This window comes from Toxotes jaculatrix, chromosome 14 (genome assembly GCF_017976425.1).
Source record: "Toxotes jaculatrix isolate fToxJac2 chromosome 14, fToxJac2.pri, whole genome shotgun sequence".
Classification (NCBI taxonomy): Eukaryota; Metazoa; Chordata; class Actinopteri; family Toxotidae; genus Toxotes; species Toxotes jaculatrix.
Genome location: NC_054407.1, coordinates 15,892,863 through 15,918,565, shown reverse-complemented (window position 1 = coordinate 15,918,565; position 25,703 = coordinate 15,892,863). Strand labels below are relative to the sequence as shown.

The window sequence follows — 25,703 nt, the reverse complement described above, 5'->3', positions numbered from 1 at the left end:
TCCTCCACATCCCATAGTACAACTTGACAGAATCTCTCACTGGCCCCTTCTTACTGATAAAGCCCCTTTTTTTTGTCTTTCTCAGGATGAAGAAGAGGAAGAAGAGTTCTTCAACCAGAGATATGCCAGGGGCAGGGATGGCTTGATCTCTGAGTAAGTTACTGATAAACCATTTACAAAATCACCATTTTAAGATGAGATACCCAAAGTGTTCACAGCCCTTAAGTAAATCTTAGTGTTCAGATGTGGGACTGTGTCTCAGATCAGAAAATTTGAATTGGACTGAAAGTTTGTCGTGATTCCCTTTTTTTTGCAGCAGATGTATGCAGTGTAAACATCAAACTGAGACTTACTTAAGATATGGATGCTGTGGGAAAACTGGTGGCGGTCTTGAGTTTGATCATTGTGCTACTTCTGTTGTTGGAGAGAAGATGCTCTGTGAAATCAATAGAGCTTAGTCAGTAAAATCAAATGATTGTGGACTCTCTGAGGATGAGCTGTTAGTGTAACAGGCAAATGTTTTAAACAGTGTGTTCCCCCAGTTCCTTCAGCTGCATGGTGAATGCAGAAAAGAAAGAAAGGCATGTGAAAGGCATCAGTGACACAATAATGAATGTGCGTGTGTGCTTGACTAAAAAGCATGACCCCTTACAGACAGCTTCAACAGCTTTACTGAGATGTCTCCTGTAACTGTCTAGGCCTGTGATTGGTTATGACTAGCCTCTTTTGTAAATGAATTTCCTGCTCCTCTCAGTGACCTGGTGGCCTTCCCACAGGTCCGATGATCCACTAAGTCGGGAATGGGAGGGCAGGAGACATTTTTCAGAGGCTGTCGGGATCAGTGGGGAGTCTCAGTGTGTCACTCTGCTGGGAGGAGGCACACTTTGGAGTGTGTCAGATTTTGGTCAAGCTTTCCTACTTAGTATGACTCGTCTGATTAGGATCATCACTGTGACAGTGGAGCTGCTGTGGTGGGGGGGGGTACTGCTGACCCAGAGTCACTGACCTGGCCTGCCCAAGGAATGTACTCATTTATTTATTTCTGCATGTTTTACACCATTAATTACAAGCTGAGAGGATTTACTTTGCTAGCAATTATTTTCCAGAAATATGACATTCTTACAGACCAGTGAATGTGTTGTTCCTGTTCTCCAGGTAGCCCTTTATTTGTATGAGACACTTGAAACTTGGTTGTAATTTATCACATTGGTCTTGATGTTTGAGGTTCCTCCAAAACACCTGAACAAACCAACAACAAATTGGCTGGCAGTTCCTGCTCCCTTCTGCAATACCAAGTGATAATAACATTGCCAAAAGAAAGATGGCTGTGATGAATTATCTTTTGAAGTTGCTTTTAGTCTCTGCAAGTTGATGTTCATGGTGTATTTTAAGAGATCCAGAGCTGCCTGCAGATGGGAAGTCAAACCAAAACCTGTGATTTGCTTACCAGTGATGTGTACATGATTGGGTCCTTCAAACCCTCTAAAATCTCATAGGCTCTATTTAGAGTAAAGTAGGTAAAACAGGTAACTGCGTAGACACTTCACTCTCTACTAGCTGTGACACTGAATGTATCATTTGTCTGTTACATATTTGAATGTTAGTCTTGTATGTGTTGAAGCTATCAAGATGCTGATTTTAATGTGCATTACAGTGTTTTGCTGGTCCCATCATGTCGTTTTGTTTTATGCCTGTTATGTGGCACTGACCAAAATGTTGTGTTCAATGACACTGCATAACAATTAATAAGAAACATTTAATGTAACAGCCATAAAATTGCACATTTCCACATTTAGCAACATAAAGCACTGATCTCAGACCCCTTTAAACCTGCTTCCTCTCTATATATTTTGCTCTGTGTCACAACAAATGTTCTGTGTATGTTGTAAAACACTAATGTCTTGTTTTCAAATAATCACTCATTGATTACATGGACAACAAAAGAATCTGAATACCAGTAAGTATAATTGTATGCATCCCTGTCACACAGAATTTCTCTCTTCAGTTCTCCTACTCAATTATTCAGATTATTTTCTAGATATTACACAGTTTTTCTACTTTAATCCTGCACCTTCCCTTTTTTAGTTCTTGTGGGTGTTGTTTTTCTCTTTTCCTTTTTATCTGTCCTCACTTCTCGGGTATTTTAATTTTTTGAGTTTTTGGATGTATTTGTACTTTTCAGCTTGAAGTATTTTGCTTGTTTTTCCATGGGAAATCTTTTGTGTTACTAATCAAGTAACATTATAAATTCACAGAAAAGGTCTGGCCTTTTCTTGCAGCTTTTGTTTTTTGTCTGTATATTCTTTGATATAACTGGTATGCTAAATGAACACTTGTCTTAATGTTTCTTGTCAATTCCTTAACCGTGGGCCTGTCGTAGCTTCATAGTGATATGAAGTATATTATGCTCCTTAGTGGGAGAAGAAGACCCTACCTATACAGGAAACGGGCGATCCACCGAGGTCGCCCAACCTTCCCAGAGGAGCCCGAGGGTGTGACAGGGGCCCCAGACGAGCAGCCTCTCAATGGCTCCAACGCCTTCGCCAACCGGCGCGAGAGGAGGAGAAAGGTTAATATGTCAGTGTGGGAGCAGAGAGCCAACCAGCTACGCAAACGTCGGCAGATGGCGAGCAGAGAGGAGCTGTTTGGCAGCCCTACAGAGGACACCATTGAAACTCCCACTATCCCCCACCACGTTTCCACCCTTTCCCCGGAGGCCAGTCCTGCTCACCTGCCTGAGTCTCCCATGTCTGTCGGGATGCCCCTCCCTGAGCCCCCGATGTCCATCTCCATCCCCATCCCTGAGCCTCCGGTGGCTGAGCCTCTGGTAAACCTGAGTGAGGAGAAAACAGGAGGCGCTAACCACCGGACTACAGGTGGGGGCAGGCACAGGATGGCCCGCAAGTTCAGGCCCAGTCAGGGGCCGGACGAAGGGGCCCGGCACAGACGCCACCGGCACCGCGAAGCTCGCACTGAAGCCAAGAGTCTGGACTGTACACAGTCGCCACATGAGGTGCCTCAAGTGAGACGAGCTCTCAGCCAGGAGAGGAAGATACTGGATGAGAACGAAGAGAAGGACGAAAGAGAGGAGAGAGAGAAGGCAGAGGCGGAAGGAGGGTCAGTCAAAGATGATTGTGGAACCTGCATTGTCAATCCATATGCAGAAGTCGGAGAAGACTGTCGAAGGTAAGGTTCATGTATTTATATGTGAAAAGGCACTGAAATATATTATATATATTTTTTCCCTCAGCAAGACATTTGCACCTTGGAGTCTCTCTCTATTTTTGCTAAAAGGAATGGTTCACATTTTTTTTCTATCTCTAAACATTACTCACATGTTCTCTCCAAACTGGCTGTGAAAAGATTCCTTCCTAATATGTCTGCAATAGAGAGTGTTGCAACAGTAATTTATCTGAATTATATGAAACTGTCTATAAACTTTGTAAAGGTAGGTTTAAAGGCAGACCAAAGTACATATGGAAATTTTGATCTCATGATGGCACTAAAAAACAGCAGCCATTCACCGGTTTTATTACAATTCATTTTCTGAGTGATATGAATGCCTTTGATGGTAATTCATCCAATACTTGTTAAGAAATATCAGTATGGATGTGAGTGTGCGATTGACTGACATTGCCATCTGTAGAGCCATGGCACTGGTGTGGCTAAAGATAGCATCCTCTCCCATGGGTAAATGCCAATAAGTGACAATTCAGATCAAATGTAATTTTATCAGATAATTATGCAACAACAAAAAAACATGTATGATGTGTTCCAATTATTAAAATTCAGTGCTATTTTCTTTCTCAATTCAGAGCTGCTGTTCCTGACCCTCCTCCGTGTGAGCAGCTGCTCGACTGCCCTTGGTCAGAGCAGGGTGCAGGTCAGCACACCGACCAGTACGAGCCCCTGTGCCAAAACATCCCAGTGGAGCCTGCCTTAGAGGCCACAGAATACACTGTGAGCGCCATCGAGTCCGAGAACTGCCCCGTCTCCCTCAAACGTGACAAGTCTAACCTGGAGGGAAGCGTGGCCATCGAAATGTCTGCACAACCGCTGCTGGAGCTCACACCCATGACAGGTAGCGCTGTGATCACTTCCCACTGCAGTCACACTCCTTTGCTGTGCATCATAAAGTGGGATTTAGTGTCAGTATCGCTCTGTATCACTGTGTGTAGGTGTTTCTGACATCTAAATGCCACACTTGTACTTGTCTTTTTTTTTTTTTTTTGATGAATCCATTGCACTGGTGACTCACATTATTTTCTGTCATAGCTGTCCAGGTACAGCTAAAGGAGATTTTTTTCTGTCCTTTTGCACCCCTGTCTGGGTTGTAGTGAACAGTAAAGAGCTGGAGGCGTACCAAAGCGATAAAGAGAGAGACGAGGAGACGGAAGAGGAGGAACCTCCGATTCCTCCCAAACCTGTGGCTCCAGACAGCATGTTCATCTTCAAGGCCTCCAACCCGTAAGCCACGAAAGTCACTGATTATAAAACAAAATGCAGTGCTTTTTGCTGTCTTTAGTGCTACTTCCTAGTGCTCATTCATCAAACAAAAATGAATATCCTCCCCCTGCTCTGATCCACAGTATCAGAAGGATCTGCCACTACGTGGTCACGCTACGCTATTTCGAAATGACCATCCTCCTTGTGATTGTGGCGAGCAGCATTGCACTGGCTGCTGAGGACCCTGTGTGCACCAGCTCAGACAGAAACAAGGTGAGATCCGAATGCATCTCTCAAGTGTTTGATGCCATGTTTACAAAAAAAACTTTACCAGATACAAAAAGATCCTGCAGTACATTGTAGTTGAGTTAAGCTGTTGAAGAAGACTTGATAGACTGAAGGCCAGCGGAAGCTCAAAACAACTTAGCTACTGCTCTCAAACCTGAGACACATTGTGATAATCCATCCACTTTCTATACCGCTTGGTCCGTCAGGGACATTGTGATTATTGATGGGATAATTGATGTGGGGGTAACAATTATCAGTGCACACTTTTGGGCTAATTTCTACATCCCCCTCTTCTCCTGTTTTGATTATGGAAAGGTGTGAAAGGAGGGGTGTTTCAGGTACTGCTCAACCACCCTCTGAGGCATAGTGACACCTTAAGAATGCAGTGAATGTCTGAAAAGTCAACTGATTTATTTATCTGCCTACAGTATACTCCATCAGAGCTGCTAATCAAGTGGTTGAATATTTCAGTCAGACTGAAAAAATGACTGAGAACATACCAAAATTTACTCATTGTAAAATACCACTTCAGGTCTGATCTAAAGTTGATATAACACTGTGTCAATAACAATGTGCCGTGACACATTTGGTTTCACGCATAGACAAGGTGAGAATCAGCAGTTTTGACAGGGAAATAGCTGTGCAGTTTGTTTTTCACAACTCAGTATCATGGAAAGTGTCAAGAGTTTCCAAATAAGCACACACTAGTAAAATGTACGCTGTATTTTTCTCTAATACGAGTGAGAGATTTAAAAAGTTACATTATTTATTTCCCATTCTTTCGACTGCTTCTCTCTCTCTCTCTCTCTCTCTCTCTCTCTCTCTCTCTCTCTCTCCCTCTCTCTCTCCCTCTCTCTCTCCCTCTCTCTCTCCCTCTCTCTCTCCCTCTCCCTCTCCCTCTCCCTCTCCCTCTCCCTCTCCCTCTCTCTCTCTCTCTCTCTCTCTCTCCCTCCCTCCCTCCCTCCCTCCCTCTTGTCAGTCCTGTCACTTAACAGAAGTGTAGTACTAAATCTCTGGAGTGCCCCTTTAAGGTATTTTTAGGCATGCAGGACTCTTAACAGCACCACATATTTGTGAGCACTGAATGATTCATGGAACCCAGAGTTAAATCATTTCCTGCAGCATCTTTGCATAGTTCTATAATCTATTCAGTCCAGTAATGATGGTTACCTATAGCTATGCTTTGACATTGCTTATAAACACACCGATTCATCCTATAAAGGTTTTTTTAGAGGCAGTGAGAAGTATGCCAACTGGATGGTGACAAGTTGATTGACTCTGACTCGATAGGACCAAGATGTTTGTGCTGTTTTATGTTCTCCTTTGGAGCTGTACCACTACCAGCGTGTCCCATATCCATACTACATACTAACTACTAAAACTGTATACTATGAGTATTCCTATGCGGTACATATGGTATGGAATTAGTATGTAGTATGGATGTGAGTATGTGTACGAGATGATGCGCAATAAGAGTGTGCACTATAAGAAAAGTCTGTTACCTAATACCTTTTTTAAATTTGTATTTTTCTGTTTGTTAAATATGCAGGTCCTCCGTTATTTTGATTATGTCTTCACTGGAGTGTTCACCTTTGAAATGATCATAAAGGTAGGTAACTGAAACACATCTTTTCTCCACTTTAAAAACACCTATCACACTTTCAGAGAAATTCAACTTTAGATTTAGTCATAAGGTTTTGGTCCCTGTGTGTATGTAACGTGTTCACTTTACGTATCTGTGTGGGTGTGTGTTTGTCCTCCAGATGATAGACCAGGGTCTCATTCTGCACGACGGCTCTTATTTCCGAGACATGTGGAACATCCTGGACTTCATCGTGGTGGTGGGAGCTCTGATTGCCTTTGCTCTAACGTGAGTCACTATATAGTGCCGCCTGTCGATGACTAATGACTGACTCACTGCAGCAAATCATTTTCTGAGCATACAGTATTGTTATAAACAACCTTTCCTCAAAGACACTTTTTGCAGCTTCAAAAAAAAAAAAAAAAGAAAAAAAAAAAAGAATGCAGTCTGCCTCATTGACAAAGGGGGGCAGCTCAAAAACTGCAAACATGGTGGCATGCATGGTTCAGTGCAGTGTGTAACTCAGACTGAACTGGCACCATGGTGCAGAAACGAGGAAAAGATGGATTTCCTTGTAATTTGGGGGTTGACACATGGGTGGAGTGCGTCATGACTGATGTTAAAAGCCTCTACAGTATTTTGTTTTTTCTGTTGTCTTTCTGAGCGTCAGTGTTACAGATAACTAACCAAACCTTTTGTGCCCTTTGTTGTACTGTAGAGGACTGTACTGTATGTTAATTTCTCTGTTGTGAATATAGCTGTGATCCTCTGAGCTGTGCTCACGGTGTATCTCTCTTTATGCCTCAATTTTTTTCTCTGTTGTTCCTGTGGATTGTGTCACTGTTGGGGCTACCAGGAATGTGATGGGGTAAAAATTTCAATGTAAACTTCTCACATACGCTTCCCATGTATTTCTTTTATTTTCACGTTTCTTATTTTCCTTTTCTTTTTATTTAATGTTTTTTTTTTATTTGTTTTTGTGTTTTCTAAATCTCACCAAACTGCAGAGTCTGACAGGTGGCAGGGATAAAATCTTTGACACTAGACGGTCTTTTCCACCTTCTAATGAATGGTTTGTACCCTCAAATTATTCATTTTTGCTCTGTAATTAACAGAAAAAAGCCACATCTCAGTTCACGCTTCAGTTTAATAGCAAGACAAGGACAAATACGATGAATAATATAATTTACTGCAATGACCTTGATAGAAATATTCAGTTTTTTGAGGGCAGCTCTACACTAAAACTCAACTGCTAACCTAAAATAACACTGTTAGCCTAATTTGAGGGAATGTTAAGGCACAATTTCATTGTTCAAGGACATACCTATTAATGCAAGGTCTGCAAAGCCATGTATAAAAATTTTGTGTGCACAAGTAATTAAGTCAAATTACAAAAATTTTCAAATATTTTACCCATGACACCTGCGGGGCTCTGTACAAACACACTCAAGGTGAAGTTCTGCGTTTCATTGTGTTTTTTTTTATATGCACTTGTGTGGATATGCTTTTACTGTTTTTTTTTTTGTTTTGTTTTTTTTTTTTAACGTGTCTATGCTACGTGTCCTTGTGCATCAGTTGAAGTGTACAGCTTTGTTCCTAAGTCCTGTATTTCCATGTTAACAGGAACAACAAAGGCCGAGACATCAAGACAATAAAGTCTCTCAGAGTTTTGAGAGTTCTGCGGCCTCTTAAAACTATCAAGAGACTTCCTAAACTCAAGGTATGACATAAAGTCCCCGGTGCAAACACTCTCCGGCATTTTGGTGTCATTTATCAGATCTCTGACAGCTTCTATTTGCCTCGCTGTGCTTCTTGTGTTTCTCCTCTACAGGCTGTTTTTGACTGTGTGGTCACATCTCTGAAGAACGTCTTCAACATCCTCATTGTGTACCAGCTCTTCATGTTCATCTTTGCTGTCATTGCGGTGCAGCTCTTTAAGGGGAAGTTCTTCTATTGCACTGACAGCTCCATGAATACAGAGAAGGAGTGCCAGTAAGTGTATAAATCTGAACTACAAAATAACTATAACATTAATGGCATTTAAGCTTCAAACAAGACAGAGCTATGGACAATTTTTAAACATGCCCTGACATAAATAGCTTACAGTAGAAAGACTCCAACTAGTCAACAGTATGAACAAAGGGTAATGTTTATTCTTACAATATCTAATATATTCCTCTTTGTTAAAACTGCTGGTGTAATCAGTGAGTGAAGTGAACCAATCACCTTCGGGCTGCTCTGTTCCCCACAGAGGCTACTACATTGACTACAGCAGAGACAAGAAGGAGGTGAAGAGGAGAGAGTGGAAGAGACACGAGTTTCACTACGACAACGTCTGCTGGGCCCTTCTCACACTTTTCACCGTCTCAACTGGAGAAGGATGGCCTCAGTAAGTGTACTTTCAAGAGAATATACACTAATTCATAGACCAAAATTGCTTTTGGTTACTTACAGGCATTGTTAAGGCCATAAAGAGACCACTGGGAGGACCCAGTTTTCCACCAAAGAGGGGTTTTAAGTGTCGTTTTTACTGCTAGGGTCCTGCAGCACTCGACTGATGTAACAGAGGAGAACATGGGGCCAAGTCGGGGGAATCGAATGGAGATGTCAGTTTTCTATGTGGTTTACTTCGTGGTCTTCCCGTTCTTCTTCGTCAACATCTTTGTGGCTCTGATCATCATCACCTTCCAGGAGCAGGGTGACAAGATGATTCAGGAGTGCAGTCTGGAGAAGAACGAGGTGCGGACACACAAACACACACAGATACGTTCACACGAATTTATGTAAGGTTTGAGCATCATCTGCAGCTCTGTGTGTCTGTTTTGTCACATTTCTCTCCATCAGAGGGCTTGCATCGACTTTGCCATCAGCGCCAAGCCGATGACCCGCTACATGCCTCAGAACAGGCAAACCTTCCAGTACAGACTGTGGCACTTTGTGGCATCGCCCTCTTTTGAGTACACGGTGCTGGTCATGATCGCCCTCAACACTGTGGTCCTCATGATGAAGGTAAAGAACTCTGTAAAGCATATTCCATTTTACAGTAGAGGAACTGTCAGACCTTGTGTTTAACATGTTTGAATTTTATAGCACTAAAACTGATGAATTGCAGTCGACAATGAAAATGAACTTTCAGTGACTTTAAGAGGCTATGTGCAAGTTTTTGCTATCGCTAGGCAACAACCTTAGCCTTAACATCTGTTAATGCTATCTAAAATAAACATTGTGTCTTCAGCATCAGACTTCTTTCCTTTACTCGCTAAAGGCAAAGCTACAAAAATAAAACTAAAGTTCTAATAAATTGCCTTTATTTCTTTAAGAACTTCAACTTCTTCAACTAAGAAAGTTCGGTTTTCTTTGTGTTTTTAAAGAAACCACCACATGAGCCTTGAGACACGAATGCCAAAGACAAAACTTTTCAATGAAAGGACCAACAAAATGCACACAATTCTTTTCATAGCGCTCATGTTTATTTATAGTTTGTCCTCAAGGTTTGATTGACACCAGACATGACAGCAAAGACAAAGCTTTTCCTCACAAATCTGTGGATCTTCAAACAACTTTTTCTTTTTTTTTTTTTTTTCAGAGGAGTTTCTGCTCAATTTTGCTGTGCCACAGGACAATAATTGAGCTTTCACAAAAATATACATAAAGGCAATGACAAGTTCACTGTGATGGATTACTGGTCTCAAGCAAGTTTTAAGTATCTAAAATCTTCATGTCAAAATGAAATTAACTGAAACTAATGGCTTTGTAGATAATAATTTTTAAAATCTATTGAACCGTTGGTGGGCTAAAAACAATGTAAAGCCCAGGTGATTGTCTTTAACAGTGGGTGTGGTGGCAGCTATCCTGTCAAGCTCAATATAACTGTCACATTCAGTTGATCAGCAGTAGTGATGTTATTTATTTAGTGATTAAAGTTCAATCGTCTTAATGTTTTTCCCTTCAGTACCACTCGGCTCCAACAGCGTACGACACAGTCCTGAAACACCTGAACACAGCTTTCACTGTCCTCTTCTCTATGGAGTGTATACTCAAGATCATGGCATTTGGTTTTGTGGTGAGTAATCAACTAAAGAGGAGCAATTTAGATCACATCTGGATTAACTACTATGGAATTTGTCTACGCTTATTCAAATCATGAAAAAAATGTTTTTTCCCGCAGAATTACTTTCGAGATACTTGGAATATTTTTGATTTCATCACTGTTCTTGGCAGCATCACTGAGATAATTGTGGATTTACAGGTAAGACACTGCCAAGACACCGTTCATTTTCACAACGTTGTGACCCTTAAAAAAAAAAAAAAAAAAAAGCCCGCTTTAAATGCAGCATTCTTTCTTTCCAAGTTTCCTCGAGTGTTACGATCCCTGCCTCCAGACACAACTTAAGTCATGTTGTGATGAATTTTGCCATCTGTGTTTTATATCCTGTCTCAAGCTTCTGTCTGACACTCTCTCTCTCTCTCCCTTTCTCTTTTGCATCACTCTCTCTCCAACCATTTGTGCATCTGTCCCAGTCGGTCAACACCATCAACATGAGTTTCCTGAAGCTTTTCCGAACAGCCAGGCTGATCAAGCTGCTCAGACAGGGTTACACCATCCGTATTCTGCTGTGGACCTTCGTACAATCATTTAAGGTCGGACATATTATAATCATTTTTCAGGCAATATATCAAATTTAAATTCTTGCCTTGATGACAGTTTCTAACCACCAGTCTCTGCTGTCTCCTCTGCCACAGGCTCTTCCTTATGTCTGTCTTCTCATTGCTATGCTTTTCTTCATATATGCCATAATTGGAATGCAGGTATCCCTTCACTTATAATGACATCAAACCCCATAATATCACAAATAACATAACAGACTGCCAAGGCTCTCAGTTAAAGTCTGCCTGATAATAGCTATTAATTTAACATTATTTATTATTAATTTATGTACAGGGCTTCTGTATAAGACTGGAATAAGTGACTGGAATTAGTAATAAGCAGTATTATTTATTTATTTATTTATTTATTAACTGAAGTCATCTGAAGTGACCTGTTTTCTGCAGGTGTTTGGAAACATCAAGCTGAATGATGAGAGTCACATCAATCAGCACAACAATTTTAAGACGTTCTTCAGCGCCCTGATGCTTCTGTTCAGGTGGGCTTATCAGAAATATGTTCACAGCCTGATGAAAATTTAAGTAAACATTCAGTTCGATTTAAATTATTACTCTTTTTTTGCAATGTTGATCTTAACTTGATGTTAACTCAATTTTTGTTTAAACCACCAGGAGCGCGACAGGCGAGTCCTGGCAGGAGATCATGCTCTCCTGTCTTGCGGGTCAGGAGTGTGAACCAGACCCCTCCATCGCCCCCTTCACCATGTCTCCAGACCACGAGGGAGGCTGCGGCACTGACTTTGCTTACTGCTACTTCGTCTCGTTCATCTTCTTCAGCTCGTTCCTGGTCAGGGCTCAAACAAAAAACAGTAATATTCCTGCAAAACCTCTTTCTGCTGGTTTCCTCCTCTAATCTTGTTTTGATGTTTCTCTTTAGATGCTAAATCTGTTTGTGGCAGTCATTATGGATAACTTTGAGTACCTGACACGAGACTCTTCAATCCTCGGTCCCCATCACCTGGACGAGTTCGTCCGCATCTGGGGGGAGTATGATCGTCTGGCATGGTGAGAAATTACCTTTTTACATGTTCAGTTTTTTCCTCATCAACATTCATGTTCTATCTTATCCAGCAGAGGGCAGCCAAAGGGTGTGAGATGTTAAATACCTTAAAGTTTCAGTGCAGTGAGCAGACATGCTCAGCTCAATTTGGTTTCTATCAGGTCTAAAGGAGTATCTAAACTTTACTGTGCAGAAGTTAACTGTTTTTGGAATAAAATAAAAAACAGTATGTGGATAAATATTTGAACACCACGTTCCAAATGTCAAACAAGAAGGAAAAGACTGTAAATAGGAACTAGCTGTTTGTCTTGATATGTATTACATATAAGTTTCAGACCTTTCAATAACGTCTCCACCTTATGCTTCTGTTTTCTTCTGAAGCGGTCGTATCCACTACACGGCCATGTACGAGATGTTAACACACATGTCGCCACCCCTGGGCCTGGGCAAAAAATGTCCTGCTAAGATCGCTTACAAGGTACTGAAAACACAGAAGGGGCTCCATTATACTCTATACTGTACACAACAGGACAGAGGAATACAAATTATGAATATGTATGTATTCAAGGTACATGTATTCAAGATAGCATACCAACAGACTCTTTATCAAATCGAGGGCAATAAAACTGAAGGATACAGGTGAATTTAAAACTTTGTCTAAAGTTTAAAGATTTACAGAAGTTGTTTGCTTTAAGATCAGCTGATGATGATCACATAAGGAATATTTTAAAACTCAGTCTGCACGTACGGCATTAAATTAGATGTGTACTTCACTGTGCCAGTGAGTCAAATTTAACATGTCGATCAGCTATTATTAAATTTTAGAAAATAAAAAGAACAAATAATTGGATATAAGGAGTTTTCTCCTCCATTATATACTGTATCATATATTTTGTGTGGAGTCTTGTGTTGGAATTCGGTCTCTCACTTCAGCTGGTAGACTGAAGTGATTAAATGACTAAATAATGAATGAATGAATCTCCTTCTGTCTTCTTCTCTCCATCCTTGGTCTCTGTCAGAGGTTGGTGTTGATGAACATGCCTGTGGACGAGGACATGACCGTCCACTTCACCTCCACTCTGATGTCGCTCATCCGCACAGCTCTGGAAATCAAAATAGCTCGAGGTCAGGGTCACTGACAAGCAAGGATGGAATTTGGCCTTCAGTGTTATTTTAATTGATTGATTTCATGATTGTTTATCCTGAAGCCCAATGTGACATCTTTAAATTGAATCTTTTGTCTGACCACAAGTCCACTAAATTTTGATCGGCTGACTAATCATTTCAGCTTTTTCAATATATCATATTCTATTTGCCAAAGTGTCTGACTCTGAATGTTCGTCTCAGGTGGCGAGGACCGTGTCGCTCTGGATACTGAACTGCAGAAAGAGATCAGTATCATTTGGCCTTATCTGCCCCAGAAGACCTTGGACCTACTGGTACCTATCAACAAAGGTCTGGCTCTAACTATGGAGGAAATACTCAGTGTAATGCGGAGAGACACGCAGTAACAGTTAATGTAGTGTGCCTGCCTTCACAGATACGGACATGACAGTGGGGAAGATCTACGCTTCGATGATGATAATGGACTACTTCAAACAGAACAAAGCCAAGAAGCTCAGGCAACAACTAGAAGCTCAGGTCAGCTCTTTGAAATTCTTCACCCTGTTCTACAGTTGCAGTGTATTTTTAAAAAAAAAAATATACACAAATGCTATCTATTTTTAGAAAATCTCACAGCTCAGTTTCATTAATCTTCCATTGAATCCATTGTAATTTCCTTCTGCAATACTGTGACATGCATTTAAGGCAGAAGCTGATCAATTATATGGAAATGTATAAACACATAAAACAAAAAACTGTATGGAAAAAAAAAAAAAAAAAGTATAGAGAAAAACAGGAATCAAAATCCTTCTTAGGTTTTCTTTAGTATGTTACCACACAGAACTGTGTGTACAGAACAGAGAGGAATGGAAATGTCTAGAAGTTACTTAATTGTGTTTCATGTAAAGCTTTGTCTTTGGGGTGTAGAGTACCTCATCCAGTTCTAGCAGATATTTGTATTTCTTCCACCTTTCAACTTCCTAAATGTGGCCTGAGTAGTGTGAAAATGAAATGGGAGTGAAATCCTCTGACTTGTGTTTGATCTGTTGCATGTTTTGTGTCTCATTTCAGAAGAGTAACTTGATGTTCAAGCGCCTGGATGCCTCTACCCTCCCAGAGGACATTCTGTCCAACACCCAGCCACTGCCAATGATGGCTCACAGCGCCGGTTCAGCCCTGTGAGTCTGCAAATATGTTCACAACTGTGTATTTAAAATATGTGTTTGCGTTTCTGTTTGTGTTTGCTGACTGTTTTTCTCTGTCCTGATGCAGGACCAGAGGAGGCTTCGTGGCTTTGAGCCCGATTTCGCCCCAGGAACTGTTCTTGCAGCCCATGAGCTCTGACACTGATGCAAGTCAGCAGCAGAATCTGGTAAGAAAGAGAGCCAACGTGAGCATACAGCATTTATACCACAACCGCGTCTTAGAGCAGTGGTTCCCAACCTTTTTGATTTAGAGCCCTTTAAAACAAAGCATTGTGTACTTGCTCACAAGTTGCCTTTGCGTAGAGGCTGTGACCGTGGATGGGTTATGAGACTATGAGCCGCTGGGCACAGACATGTAAAGGCACCCCCCAACCCCCTCTCCTGTCCTTTTCTACAAAAGGACAAGATCCAGATGTCCAGACTGAAAGGGTGAACCGGAACCTCTAAGTGCTGCCACTGGTTCAAATGCTGCACCTGAACTTTAGCATTTTGCTGCAGATGATCAGAGGTTGTCATTCTCCTGTCCAAACCTTCCTGCGACAGCAGATCCACACTGACACTCCTCTGCAGAGATGTGTATAATTTGTGTAGAGTGCTGAAGTATTTATACAAAATACCACATCAAAGAAAGCCTGAGATTTGATCAGGACATTTTTACTTTTAAATGAGCTCAGTGAGTTTCCAACAAGAAATGATAACAGTAATTTCAAACAGAGCCTCTGGCCTGGGGCTCGTGCACAGCTGGGCCATTTAGTAATCCATCCATGGCTGAGATCAGTTAAATCACTTGCCTTTTTTTTTTTATTAATTCAAATTTTTAGACATAAAAAAGTGCAGTCTAAAAAAAAAAAAAAAGCAAAAAATATTTTGTGTCATATTTAGTGGTTCCCAGGTTGGGAGCCACTGACTTAAATCACAGATTTTCACGCAGAAAATTTACAAAGCACAACATTTATTTAAGCATTTAACCGTATAAAAAACGGTATGAACTTGTTTCCTTTTCTCTCAGTGCCTTGCAGAGCACGGCATCGCTGACTCTCTGTGTTCCTGTCTTTGGTTATGTTTTAGTCCCGTGGAGGTCGGAATAGCAGAGGCAGATTGTTAGATGTTGATGTTTTGCTGTGTATATACTGTCTGGTTTTACTGGTCCACATTGCCTGCTAGAAGAATGAATACTAAGTTATTCCGAAATACCTGCATATTAGTGTGCAGAGGAATGTGTTCGGCCCCCTGGACAGATGTTGTCTGGCTCTGTTTGTGTAGCTCTTAAGACCTGAACATGCATGACTACATGTACTTCCAAGCTGAAATATGGATCCCATCTTTTCCTGTTAAACTGTTTTGTTTATTGTCTATTCTCGCTCTTCTTCTCGACTCTTTCCTCCTCTTAAAAAACCTCACTCTCTTTCTCTTCTTCGTTGAAGTCAGTTTTCCTGTTGCTAGTTGTTGATCTGCCCGTTTTTGGCTGGAATGGCTTCTGATTGGATTGGCAGCTTCTGATTGGATTGGATGGCGGTGATTGGATGGCGGTGATTGGATGGTGATGGCTATGATAGATGATCCTCAGTGATGAAATGGCTTGTCTGCCCTCCTCTCACCTGAACTGGACCTCCGTGTATAGAGGCAGTCCTGGCGGGGACGAGCCTGATTGGTGCTCTGTCTCTCCTTGCCCTCCTCTCTTGTTTCTGTACTCACCTAGGTGGGCGAGTGCAGTAGGGGGATTGAAGCCCCACTGGAGCTTCCACTAGGGAGGGGCCTGTGTGTGCGGGCCTCTTCCATGCCCCGTCTGGCTGTAGAGTCGCAGGTACACACATCTTCCACGACACGGCCTCTGGGCTGGATCTCGAGGACTTCAGTGGCTGCATGGGCTCCAAATGCCAAAGTGCCTTGTTCCTTACGTGCACGAGATGCTGAGAAGTTTAAATCAGTAGAGTTTTTGGTTTGTCTTTTGCTACTCTGGGAGTCTGATCAAGGCTCAGTGAACTGTTAGAGCGGGGTGTGATCCTTGAATGCGGAATCGCCTTCTTACCTCAGTTCTCTTTCATCTCCAGAATAAAGGAAAGACTAAAATGTACTGAATAAAGCATGTTAAAGAATTGCTAAACATACTCTGTGCTGGTCCACTTATTTTTGAATTAAATCATCTTAATGTAATTAGAGTATGTATAATATTTTTTTTGTGTACGTACCCTGTGCTTGCATGTTTGTTTGTGTATGTTTTCACATGCCAGCAGACGGAGGTTGCAAGTGGCTCCATGAAGCGCTCCGCGTCCACTGTTGGGGATCAGCGAGCGAACGGTCTTTGGCAGGAGGAGAAGAGTCCTGAGCGAGTGTATCGACCTCGTCACAAAAGCTACAAGGCAGCTGGTTGGTCTCCTCATCTGTGGTTTAGTAGTTTAACCCTGAGTCACGCTGTTCATACCCCACCACTGATCTAGTTTTACAGAGAAACTCGTCACTATCACTTCTTCTTTTATTCGTTAATTTTGTTTTGTCTCCTTTTCTGAATGTCTGTCTGTTAGTTTCTCGATCTGAACACTGGCAGCAGGGCGATAGGGAGCGTGGCCGGTCTAAGGAGCGTTGTCACCTCCTCTCTCCAGACACATCTCGTTGTAACTCAGAGGAGAGAAGCCTGCAGCCCTCACGATCCTCCAGCGTAGAGAGAGCACACCCACAGGATAAACAGGTAGGTCAGGAAAAACTCTGTCCACTTATCTGATTTCATCTAACTAGATTTTGATACACCTGTTCTGATAAATGTGCTTACAAATGGCAGAGTAGTACTGTGAGCATACGTGTTCTTCTGTTCTTTTGACATTGAGGTCATAGCGGGGACATAGTGTGATCTGAGCTCCTCTTGTTCTTTATTCTTGTCTTTAGGGCAACAGCTCAGACAGTCCAGTGCCCTCCACCTCTGAGTCCAGCACCCCCAGTGGCCGAAGACCATTGTCGCAAACCCCAACCCGCTCTCGCCCTCACATCTCCTACTCCCCACTGGTGTGTCGCACACAAGCCTCCGTTGGTGAGGACGATGAGGATGAACAGGGCAGCCCAGAGACCATGAGGCGGGGCAAACCCACCTGGGAGACCCAAGAGGGGGTCTCAGGAGAGAGGCGGGCCGAGGCCGGCCGACACCCGTCCCCACCTCGACGCTACCCTTCCGAGCCGTTCCTGGCCTCACAAGAGGACGACCACAGCCCAGATCCCTCCGGTCCCATGGAGACGTTGACCTTCGAGGCGGCTGTGGCCTGCAGCCTGGGACGCTCAAACACCATCAGCTCGGCCCGCCCGCGCTTGCGGACTGGCTGGCAGGTCCCCAACGGACACTTTCGGAAGCGTCTGGCGCAGACGACCTCAGTCGCAGGCTGTGATCCTCTCAGCGACACAGAGGAGGATGACAGGTGCTAGGGACAGGAGGCACAGCATGAAAGAGGAGGGGGGAGTCCCAGAGAGGAGTTAGAGGAGGACGCTGTACAACAGTGTACAGAGTGAAGGTCAATGTGACTCTTTTTGCATCAATGCTTTGAGGCCATGAGCCCTCTGGATGTTTGGTAAAATGTGAACCCAAAACGACGAAGAACAATACTTCCTGAAACTGTAGTTGCCAATTCACACAGAACACTGACAATAAATAAGGTCTATTTCCTGACTTGTACTTGATGATAGAGAGTAATAATACATCTCAAATAGTCCTGGGATGCAGAAAATACATGAAATGAATGGATCAAATTATGTCACGTGTCAATATAAGATATTTTCATTTCTGAAGAGGTTTCTAAATGATTCAGTGTTTCTCTAAACAGTACTTATCTGTGGGGTGTGTGAATATGTAACTACATTTTCTTATAAATGAATTGTTTTGTAAATACATTGTGATCATCACACCATTGCCATTTATTAGACCAGATCAATATCAAGCAAGCCATCACGAAGAGGCGATCTGAAACTTTACCAGACAATGCGGATACTAATAAGTAACCCTCAATAATGCTGGATTTTTTTACAGTATGAATGAATGTGCAGGGGAAAAACTGCCTGATTTTCCCCATCATTTTTTCCTTTTGGTAATGAACATGATAAGTTGTGAGATATGAATACAGTTATAGAATAACATAGAAAAGATGCTTATTTGTTATTTCACCCTATGTTGTTGTTAAATCATGCCTCCACCAAACCTCAAACCTTTAAAATTTAATTATTCTTCAAAACTGTTTCTTTTATTTTTACCGGTCTTCACCTTCTAAATAAAGAGCATTCCTTGTTGGATGTGTAATTTTACCATGAACAGATATGAAAACAAATGATCCTTCATCTAATTTTACCTTTTTTCTTCCTTGTGAATATTGTATGAACCATTACAGACGATGACTGTAGAAACACTGTAGACACACCATGACACATTTTGCTTCACAAATTAACATTACTCTATTAACTTACTAATAATGTACAGAGAAATTATGCTGTTTGTAATATTTAGAAAAAAAAAAAAAAACATAATGAACAGTATCAGCTGACGAGCTTTAAAGATAAAGGAATCTTTGAAAATGTTAATTTTAAGGTTTGTGTCTTTGTTTTATTCGCCTGAAGAAGGCCAATTCTGTGAAACTCACTTAACCAAAAAACATGGAGATTTGTATCATAAATTCCTGGAATGCAAATACTTTGTGGGTTTTTATGTGTACAATAGCTGTATATACAAATAAAGGTGTCTTCAAGTTGCCAGCCACTGTTATTGGATGTCTTTTTATTTTTTATTTTTTATTTCACAAAGGATGGTTAAGCTTAAAGAACCTTGACACTGAAACCTTGAGCATTGCAATAACAGTTTCTGTAAAAACCAGAGGAAGTGCATAAGGAAAATGTCAGTTTGTATATTTATTATTTGCTTGATTCAATATATTTGTTGAACTTGAACTTACATTTGTTACACAAATATTGGTATCTCAAAGATACAGGTATTTTTTAAATGTTGTTTTACACACTACCACATTGTCAAAATGCGCTTCTGCCAAATAATGGATTCTCTTATTTGAGAACTCCGCCTCCTTTAAGAACTGGATCGGGGTCTACAGATTGTGTTTTGAAATCCCTCTGTTCCTATTGTCTTTGTACTAACTGTTAGGGCTAAATTCCATTTTAGAACATCCACATTTATGAATAAAAGATTTACCTGGATAAATACATTTACAATAAAGCAGTAAAATGTACTTTAAGGATAAGTGTATACGCAGCAGTTTACAAAACTTCTAATACAAAACTGTCATAATTTGGGACTTTTCTGTAATCTTTGCCTTTTGTTGAATATTGAATCATTTTACGTCTTTGAACAGAGCTACTGTTTTAACACTTATCATATGGGTTAGTAAGTAATAAGTGTAAAGCAGCAGAAGACAGAAAAGGTGTCTGGTACATCATTACATCTTTTTACCTTCAAGTAACTCTAGATTTTTTTCATCTAAGCATTTTATTCTATTTTAGAGCAATTTATTATAACAATCCATTTATTGATATGCTTTCTATTAATCATTATCCAATAGTAATCAATGCTTTTTACATTATTGTTGTCATTAAAAGGGGTGGGATTTGGCTCTCTCTTTCGATACGTAACAGAAATCATCCAATCACCGGCGCAGAATCACACACCTTCACCCTACGTCATATCCAACGGACCGATAACATATCGTCCCGTTGAAGAAAGAGCTAAGAGCTAGCAAGGAAGCTCAACTGTTTAATGTTATACACGAAGTTAAAAGGCGGAGATGTCGTTGCGGTCTAACTGTCAGACCGCTCAGCCTAACAGCCACAGTTGCTGCTGAAGTAGATATTTTGTAGAAATACCGGTTCTTATAAAGGAATGAGCGACACTTATCAAGGAAGTCGGGCGAAAAAGTAGCTAGCTCGGCTGCTAGCTGTCGTTAGCAAGGGAGTTCTTTGTTTTGTTTTTCCCGTGTAAACATGAAGAGAAACTAGTTTGGACGTGTGCGTTAACATTTAACGTTTATGTAGGATTTTTATAACCATGCACAGGGTATCTTTCGTAGCAGGTAGCTGAGTGTAAATTCGTGGTTTCTGGGTAGTATAAAGACAAAACTAACATTAGCCACCGAGAGCAACTTTAGCAACAACAAGATCAGATTGGGGTTTTTTTTGTTTTGATTTCAAACGTCGGCCAGGAGGACAGGAGCGGGGACACGAAGACATGGGCAACTGTCTCAAGTCTCCGACATCAGACGACATCTCTCTGCTTCATGAATCCCAGTCAGACAGGGCGAGTTTCGGCGACGGGACGGATCCGGATCTGGAGCCTCCTCCTCCGTACCAGGTGAAAGGCTGCAAACACACACACACACACACCTCCCAGGTTATTATTCCAGGAAGGAAGCGTTTCAGCCACACGAAGGACGAAAGTTAGGAAGCTCAGTGTTAGTTAAAACGAAAAATGTTAATGAATAGTAGTTATTGTTTATGAGAATATACCTGTGTCCCGTGATTTATGTCTGTGGCCTCCTTTAAGTCATCCTGAATTGTACCAGTGTAAACATATAGGTCTCATTTCCACAAACTGGCTTGTCAACGTTCTCCAGAGCACACAGCTGCTTTATATTTCAGTTTATCCATGTCAGTCAGCTTTATATAAGTGATCTGATACAAGAGGACAAGCTATTTGTTGTTGTTGTTTAATGTTGGTGTTTTTTTTCTGTTTCCAGGAGCAGGCTCACATGCCCATGTACCATCCCACACCTAGTCAGGCCCGTCTGGCCACCCAGCTGACAGAGGAGGAGCAGATCCGTATAGCACAGCGCATCGGTCTCATCCAGCACCTTCCTAAAGGCGTTTATGATGGAGGGCAAGACGGCTCTGAGAAAAAGATTAGAGAGTGAGCCTTTAGTGTGTCTGTGTGTTATGTCTATTCAGGGGGAGGTTGTAGGCCAGTAGGGCTGGGCCATATTAACTCACACATTTTTTACACCCTTACACCCAACTTCAATGTTTTTATTGTGACACTTTTAAATTGGATTAATGTTTAATCTTGTGCGTTATGATGTGAAGGGGGAAAAATATTTGTAACTGTGTGACTAATGACAGAAAATTAAGCCATAACAATTTTGAGCTGTCTTGTTTTTGATTATTCCTTTAGTCTAAAACACTTAATAAAACAGTGAAAAATACCATAATGTCATAATTTCCCAGAGTTTAAGGTGACTGGGTTTTTTTTGTTTAACAATATTGAATTTACAATCAAGAAAAAAGCAACAAATTGTCACTTTTGAGAAGCTGAGAATGTTTGATATTAAATGACTTAATCGATTAGTTAATGATAAATATTGTTGCCAAGTAACTTTGTTGCTTAACTACTTAGATGACTAATTTTCAGTTCTGTATATTTGTAATACATCTTTTTTGACTACAAAACATTGAACAACATTGAAGTTAAATAGAGATATTACAATAACGTAAATCTTAGGTGATTTGTGTGGTGTTAAATAGTGTATATTTAAATTCTTAATTTAATTTGTTTTCAGGTGCGTGATCTGTATGCTGGACTTTGTATACGGGGATCCCATCCGGTTCCTGCCATGTATGCACATCTACCACATGGACTGTATAGATGACTGGCTGATGAGATCCTTCACCTGTCCCTCCTGCATGGAGCCTGTGGATGCTGCCCTGCTCTCCACCTATGAGACCAACTGATTTTCACCCCTCCTCCTCCACGCTTATCTCAACCATGTCCCCTCCAGCCCCAAACCCACACGCAAACCCTACAACTGCCCCCTTATAGAGTGTGAGGAGCTGAAAAATAGGTTGGCTGTTGTCTTGCACTTTGAAAATTTCAGAAATTACTCACCCAATGTTGGCCTTCCATGCCCCCAAGTCTAAATAAGCTGGTCTTAAACATCAGTTACACAAGTCAGTGAGAAACTGTTTCCAGTCGACCCTGCATGATTGTGTTTGTGTGTGTCTGTCATGCTGAAGCAGCGTCCAGTGTTGACAGTGAGCATGTGGAATTATATTTGTGTGTGTGTGTGTTTGTGTATGAGCTGTTTGGGCTGTTTGATGACTGTGCGTTTCCACTTGAGCTGGCCTCAGTGGTGTTTCTCCCCAACTGACCCCAGTTCACCTTCATTCCCAATTAGTCATGATTTAAATGGACAAGTAGATTAACAAATTATTGACCAAAATGCTAAGAGGTGTTGTTCGAAAATCTGTTGGATTAAATTTGAGGTGGCAACAGTGAGCAAAGACTTCCTCAACATATTGATCTCACGTTAAAATGGGCCTACACTTTAGAGTTGTGGGAACATACACCTGAGGAAGAAATTGCTCTCCTGTTAGTTGGAATCACAAAAAAAATAATGCACACACTTTACGGAAATCACCCAAAGTTTATAAGTAATACACAGTAATACATAATGGACACCAAGACTACAGGATATTTGTCTTTGGCTTCTCCAAATAGCCAGACTTTAAAAATGCTTTGAGTTGAAGGGAAAAATGATGATGTGTAATGTGAATGTTTCACCAGACGGTGTGTAAAGTAGCTGGCAGCCAATGTAAAGGGCTCATTTGTGCATGGGCAGGTGGATCAGTCAGTCAAAAATTAGAAATGCTTGCACACACTTTTCATCTGATCCAGAGATTTGCACTTTACTTATAGGACAGTATCTAAAACAATATATTAATATATGTACCTTATAACCTTGCACTATCAATACTTCATTCCTTTATTTCCTGAGATGCAAACGTCATATAGCCGATAAAGCCGATATTTTCAGAGCTGTCAGTAGTCACTTACCATGTTGAAGTAAGCCTGAAGATGTATTTCATGAAATCTGTGATTCAGTAGTGTGAGCCTCCGCTTTGTTCCGCTGCATTTTTTTTGTCTGTGTTGTGTGTGTTAGTGAAGGGACAGAGGCTTGCTCAAAGTTAAGGGAAAAATTCGACATTTTGGAAAATCTGCTCGTTCTTGTTCTTGCTGAGAGTTGGATGAGAATATCAATGCCACTCACGTGTCTGTGTGGTATATATGGAGGGTCAGTTAGCTTAGTTTAGCGTAAAGACTGCGATCAGAAGGAAACTGGAGCTGGTCTGGTTCTGTTTGAAGTCAAAAAATATGCCTACCAACATTAATCTGTACAAAGACATTAGATGCTCTTCAATAATGAATTGTTACAGCATGTCACTCCTTGTAGAGCGACAAAGCGGCACATTTCGTTTCATTTACAGATAAACATAAGGAATAGCATGTTATTTAGTGAACTTCAGGGGTTCTGTTAGGCCATTTTTAAAAACCTTTGGACGGAGCTAGGTTAGCTTCAAGTTGTCATGCAGAGCTAAGTCCTTCACCTTCTTGCTGTGGCTCTGTATTTTCTTTATGAGACAAGCGAGCGAGCATGCATGTTTCCAAAATGTCAAATTATTCCTTTAAGAAATAAACACAACAAATTTTGGGGTGAATCGTTTTGAATCCACATTAATACAGTGTCACTTTTTTGTGTTATATGTCACATCTTTTGTTACACTATAGTAAATGTTTTTTGTTGTTTTATTTCCATTCACCGTAGCAGTAGTTACTAAAAACAAAACTTTTTTTTGGTATTTGTGGAATTGTTTGGTGGTCATGTGGCTGTCTTTTCCTCTGTTACTTGTTTCATCTTTTACTGTCACATTTTTTCTTTTTGTTAAATTTGTGTAAAATCCACTGTCTATTTAGGGCAGGGAGTATATAAATGTTACACTGGTTGAAGTCTGGCTGTGCAAACCTCTGTCCCAGCTAAATTTCAGAGTATGAGAGACTTCTCTTATGGTGTGATAGTTAAAACTGAGATATTAAGTTTTTCATTGAGCTTTTCCTTCGCTGTGTTTTTCAACCTAAGTTTATTCTGAAAATTAATATTTCCTGTAATCTTGTTTCGTTTCTTTCTTTTTGGAAGGCTGAACAGCCCTCGTGTAAAAAAAAATAATAAACTGAAAAAACAACATGTATTTGGTTTTGTTTAATTAAAGAACAAGCAGTTGTCCTCATCTCCTCCAAAACTGTTGGGATCAGTCTGTAAAGTGGACTAATTGCACACGAAGGGGCAGGTTTGTGACCCTATGATTACTAAAATGAGAGATTACAAAATACACGATTGCAAAATATTTCTTTGAGCCTTTCATTAATTCAATCCCACAGTCTGGCAGGGAAATCAAAAACGTGACTGCGTGATCAGGGTTCTCCGTTGGACTGATACAGCAAGCGAGCCCAAGCCATATTAGTGATGTTTAATGCTTTGTTTCCTTGGCTTGCATCAGCTGGGGAGGAAACGTGAGTAAAATAGCCTGTAAGGAACATCTGAGATTGGAGTTATAATTACAAAAACAGAAGGTAAATCCTCATCTAACCCTGTCAACACGAGATGAGACCACTCAGACCAAATGGACGCCTTGTTTATGAACATGAATCTTACGCATATGGTTTGCTTGAGATCCTGACAGTGTATAGAAGGGCCACATAATCCATCTATATACACTGAAAAAGAATAATGGATTGCAACATGCCCTTTCTTTCTAAGCACTGACACAGTTAATCAGCTTTGCAGTGCTGCAAGATCTGCGTGCTTTGACTTTTTAGATTAGATTCAAGACAACTTTGAGAAAAACAGTATGGAAGGACATGGAGAGGTCACTTGTTCAAATGTGACCATAATAAGATTTTGTGCGGTGACATATGAAATCTCTACAAATATCTCAAGAATTTAAGCTGAAGGATTATTGGTACTGCTTGTATTTGCTGAAGGAGGGACAGAGGCCTGAAGGATCTGAAGAAATGTTTGCCTGTTTTAAGGAAACACTGCAAATGTGGATCAGAATGTCAAAAAAAAAAAAACAACAACATTTTTTTTGTCTGACGCAAATCAGGGAGATCAGAGCACAGGGTCTGGAACAGGAATTTTCTGTTTTTCTGTTTAAAGACATTTAACCCAGTAAATATTTACTTTTACACAGAGTTAGACCCGAAATGAAGAACAGTATCACTAGTCACTTTGTTCCGCTACTACCTTGTAAGTAGCTAATGAACATGTCATATAAGAGATCAATACAAAACAGCAGTGTATTGATATTGATGAATTTATTTCGCCAACCATGAAATATTAGCGTGACACAGCCCGTGAACAAATCCATTTCTTTTATTAAACCAATACTGACACTTCAAGGATAAAATGTCAGGCACATTCAAGTTGGGACATATTGTCTAGACTCAGAGAGGCCAAAACATTCACACAATAATATCTTCATTTTCTTTAACAACCTGGTTTAGAACATACAATAATTTTCCTGACAAAAAATGGTTCATTTTTTCAGACATATTTAGTCTTTATTCATCCTAATACTGAGCAGCAGTTGATAACCCTGCAATAGCTGACTACTG

General features: G+C 40.8%; 3 protein-coding genes across 3 annotated transcripts in view; 2 read left to right on the top strand and 1 right to left on the bottom strand.

Annotated features, from left to right (window-relative positions):
* The window catches only part of LOC121193662 (voltage-dependent R-type calcium channel subunit alpha-1E-like), a 41,559-nt gene extending 23,861 nt beyond the window's left edge, over positions 1-17,698 (top strand). Inside the window, exons 18-47 of the mRNA XM_041056077.1 lie at positions 86-153; positions 2,416-3,186; positions 3,816-4,081; positions 4,338-4,467; positions 4,590-4,719; positions 6,284-6,343; positions 6,498-6,604; positions 7,173-7,184; positions 7,940-8,036; positions 8,148-8,308; positions 8,568-8,705; positions 8,854-9,055; positions 9,161-9,325; positions 10,269-10,379; positions 10,485-10,565; positions 10,838-10,957; positions 11,060-11,125; positions 11,369-11,460; positions 11,594-11,768; positions 11,859-11,986; positions 12,363-12,459; positions 13,001-13,106; positions 13,329-13,436; positions 13,522-13,622; positions 14,157-14,263; positions 14,358-14,457; positions 15,990-16,094; positions 16,522-16,657; positions 16,813-16,976; positions 17,171-17,698. Coding sequence (XP_040912011.1) covers positions 86-153; positions 2,416-3,186; positions 3,816-4,081; positions 4,338-4,467; positions 4,590-4,719; positions 6,284-6,343; positions 6,498-6,604; positions 7,173-7,184; positions 7,940-8,036; positions 8,148-8,308; positions 8,568-8,705; positions 8,854-9,055; positions 9,161-9,325; positions 10,269-10,379; positions 10,485-10,565; positions 10,838-10,957; positions 11,060-11,125; positions 11,369-11,460; positions 11,594-11,768; positions 11,859-11,986; positions 12,363-12,459; positions 13,001-13,106; positions 13,329-13,436; positions 13,522-13,622; positions 14,157-14,263; positions 14,358-14,457; positions 15,990-16,094; positions 16,522-16,657; positions 16,813-16,976; positions 17,171-17,698 — 4,632 coding nt within the window. The remainder of the gene's footprint in view (positions 1-85; positions 154-2,415; positions 3,187-3,815; positions 4,082-4,337; positions 4,468-4,589; positions 4,720-6,283; positions 6,344-6,497; positions 6,605-7,172; positions 7,185-7,939; positions 8,037-8,147; positions 8,309-8,567; positions 8,706-8,853; positions 9,056-9,160; positions 9,326-10,268; positions 10,380-10,484; positions 10,566-10,837; positions 10,958-11,059; positions 11,126-11,368; positions 11,461-11,593; positions 11,769-11,858; positions 11,987-12,362; positions 12,460-13,000; positions 13,107-13,328; positions 13,437-13,521; positions 13,623-14,156; positions 14,264-14,357; positions 14,458-15,989; positions 16,095-16,521; positions 16,658-16,812; positions 16,977-17,170) is intronic.
* Positions 17,699-19,978: 2,280 nt separating this feature from the next.
* On the top strand, positions 19,979-24,273 carry LOC121193694 (RING finger protein 11-like). The gene is made up of 3 exons (XM_041056131.1): positions 19,979-20,612; positions 20,998-21,167; positions 21,814-24,273. The coding sequence occupies exons 1-3, from the start codon at positions 20,490-20,492 to the stop codon at positions 21,983-21,985; spliced, it is 465 nt and encodes a 154-aa protein (XP_040912065.1). The 5' UTR covers positions 19,979-20,489; the 3' UTR covers positions 21,986-24,273.
* Positions 20,624-25,703, bottom strand: part of LOC121193691 (ankyrin repeat domain-containing protein 13C-like) — a 29,369-nt gene continuing 24,289 nt past the window's right edge. Inside the window, exon 14 of the transcript XR_005895305.1 lies at positions 20,624-20,644. The gene's annotated coding sequence lies outside the window, so the exon portion shown is untranslated. The remainder of the gene's footprint in view (positions 20,645-25,703) is intronic.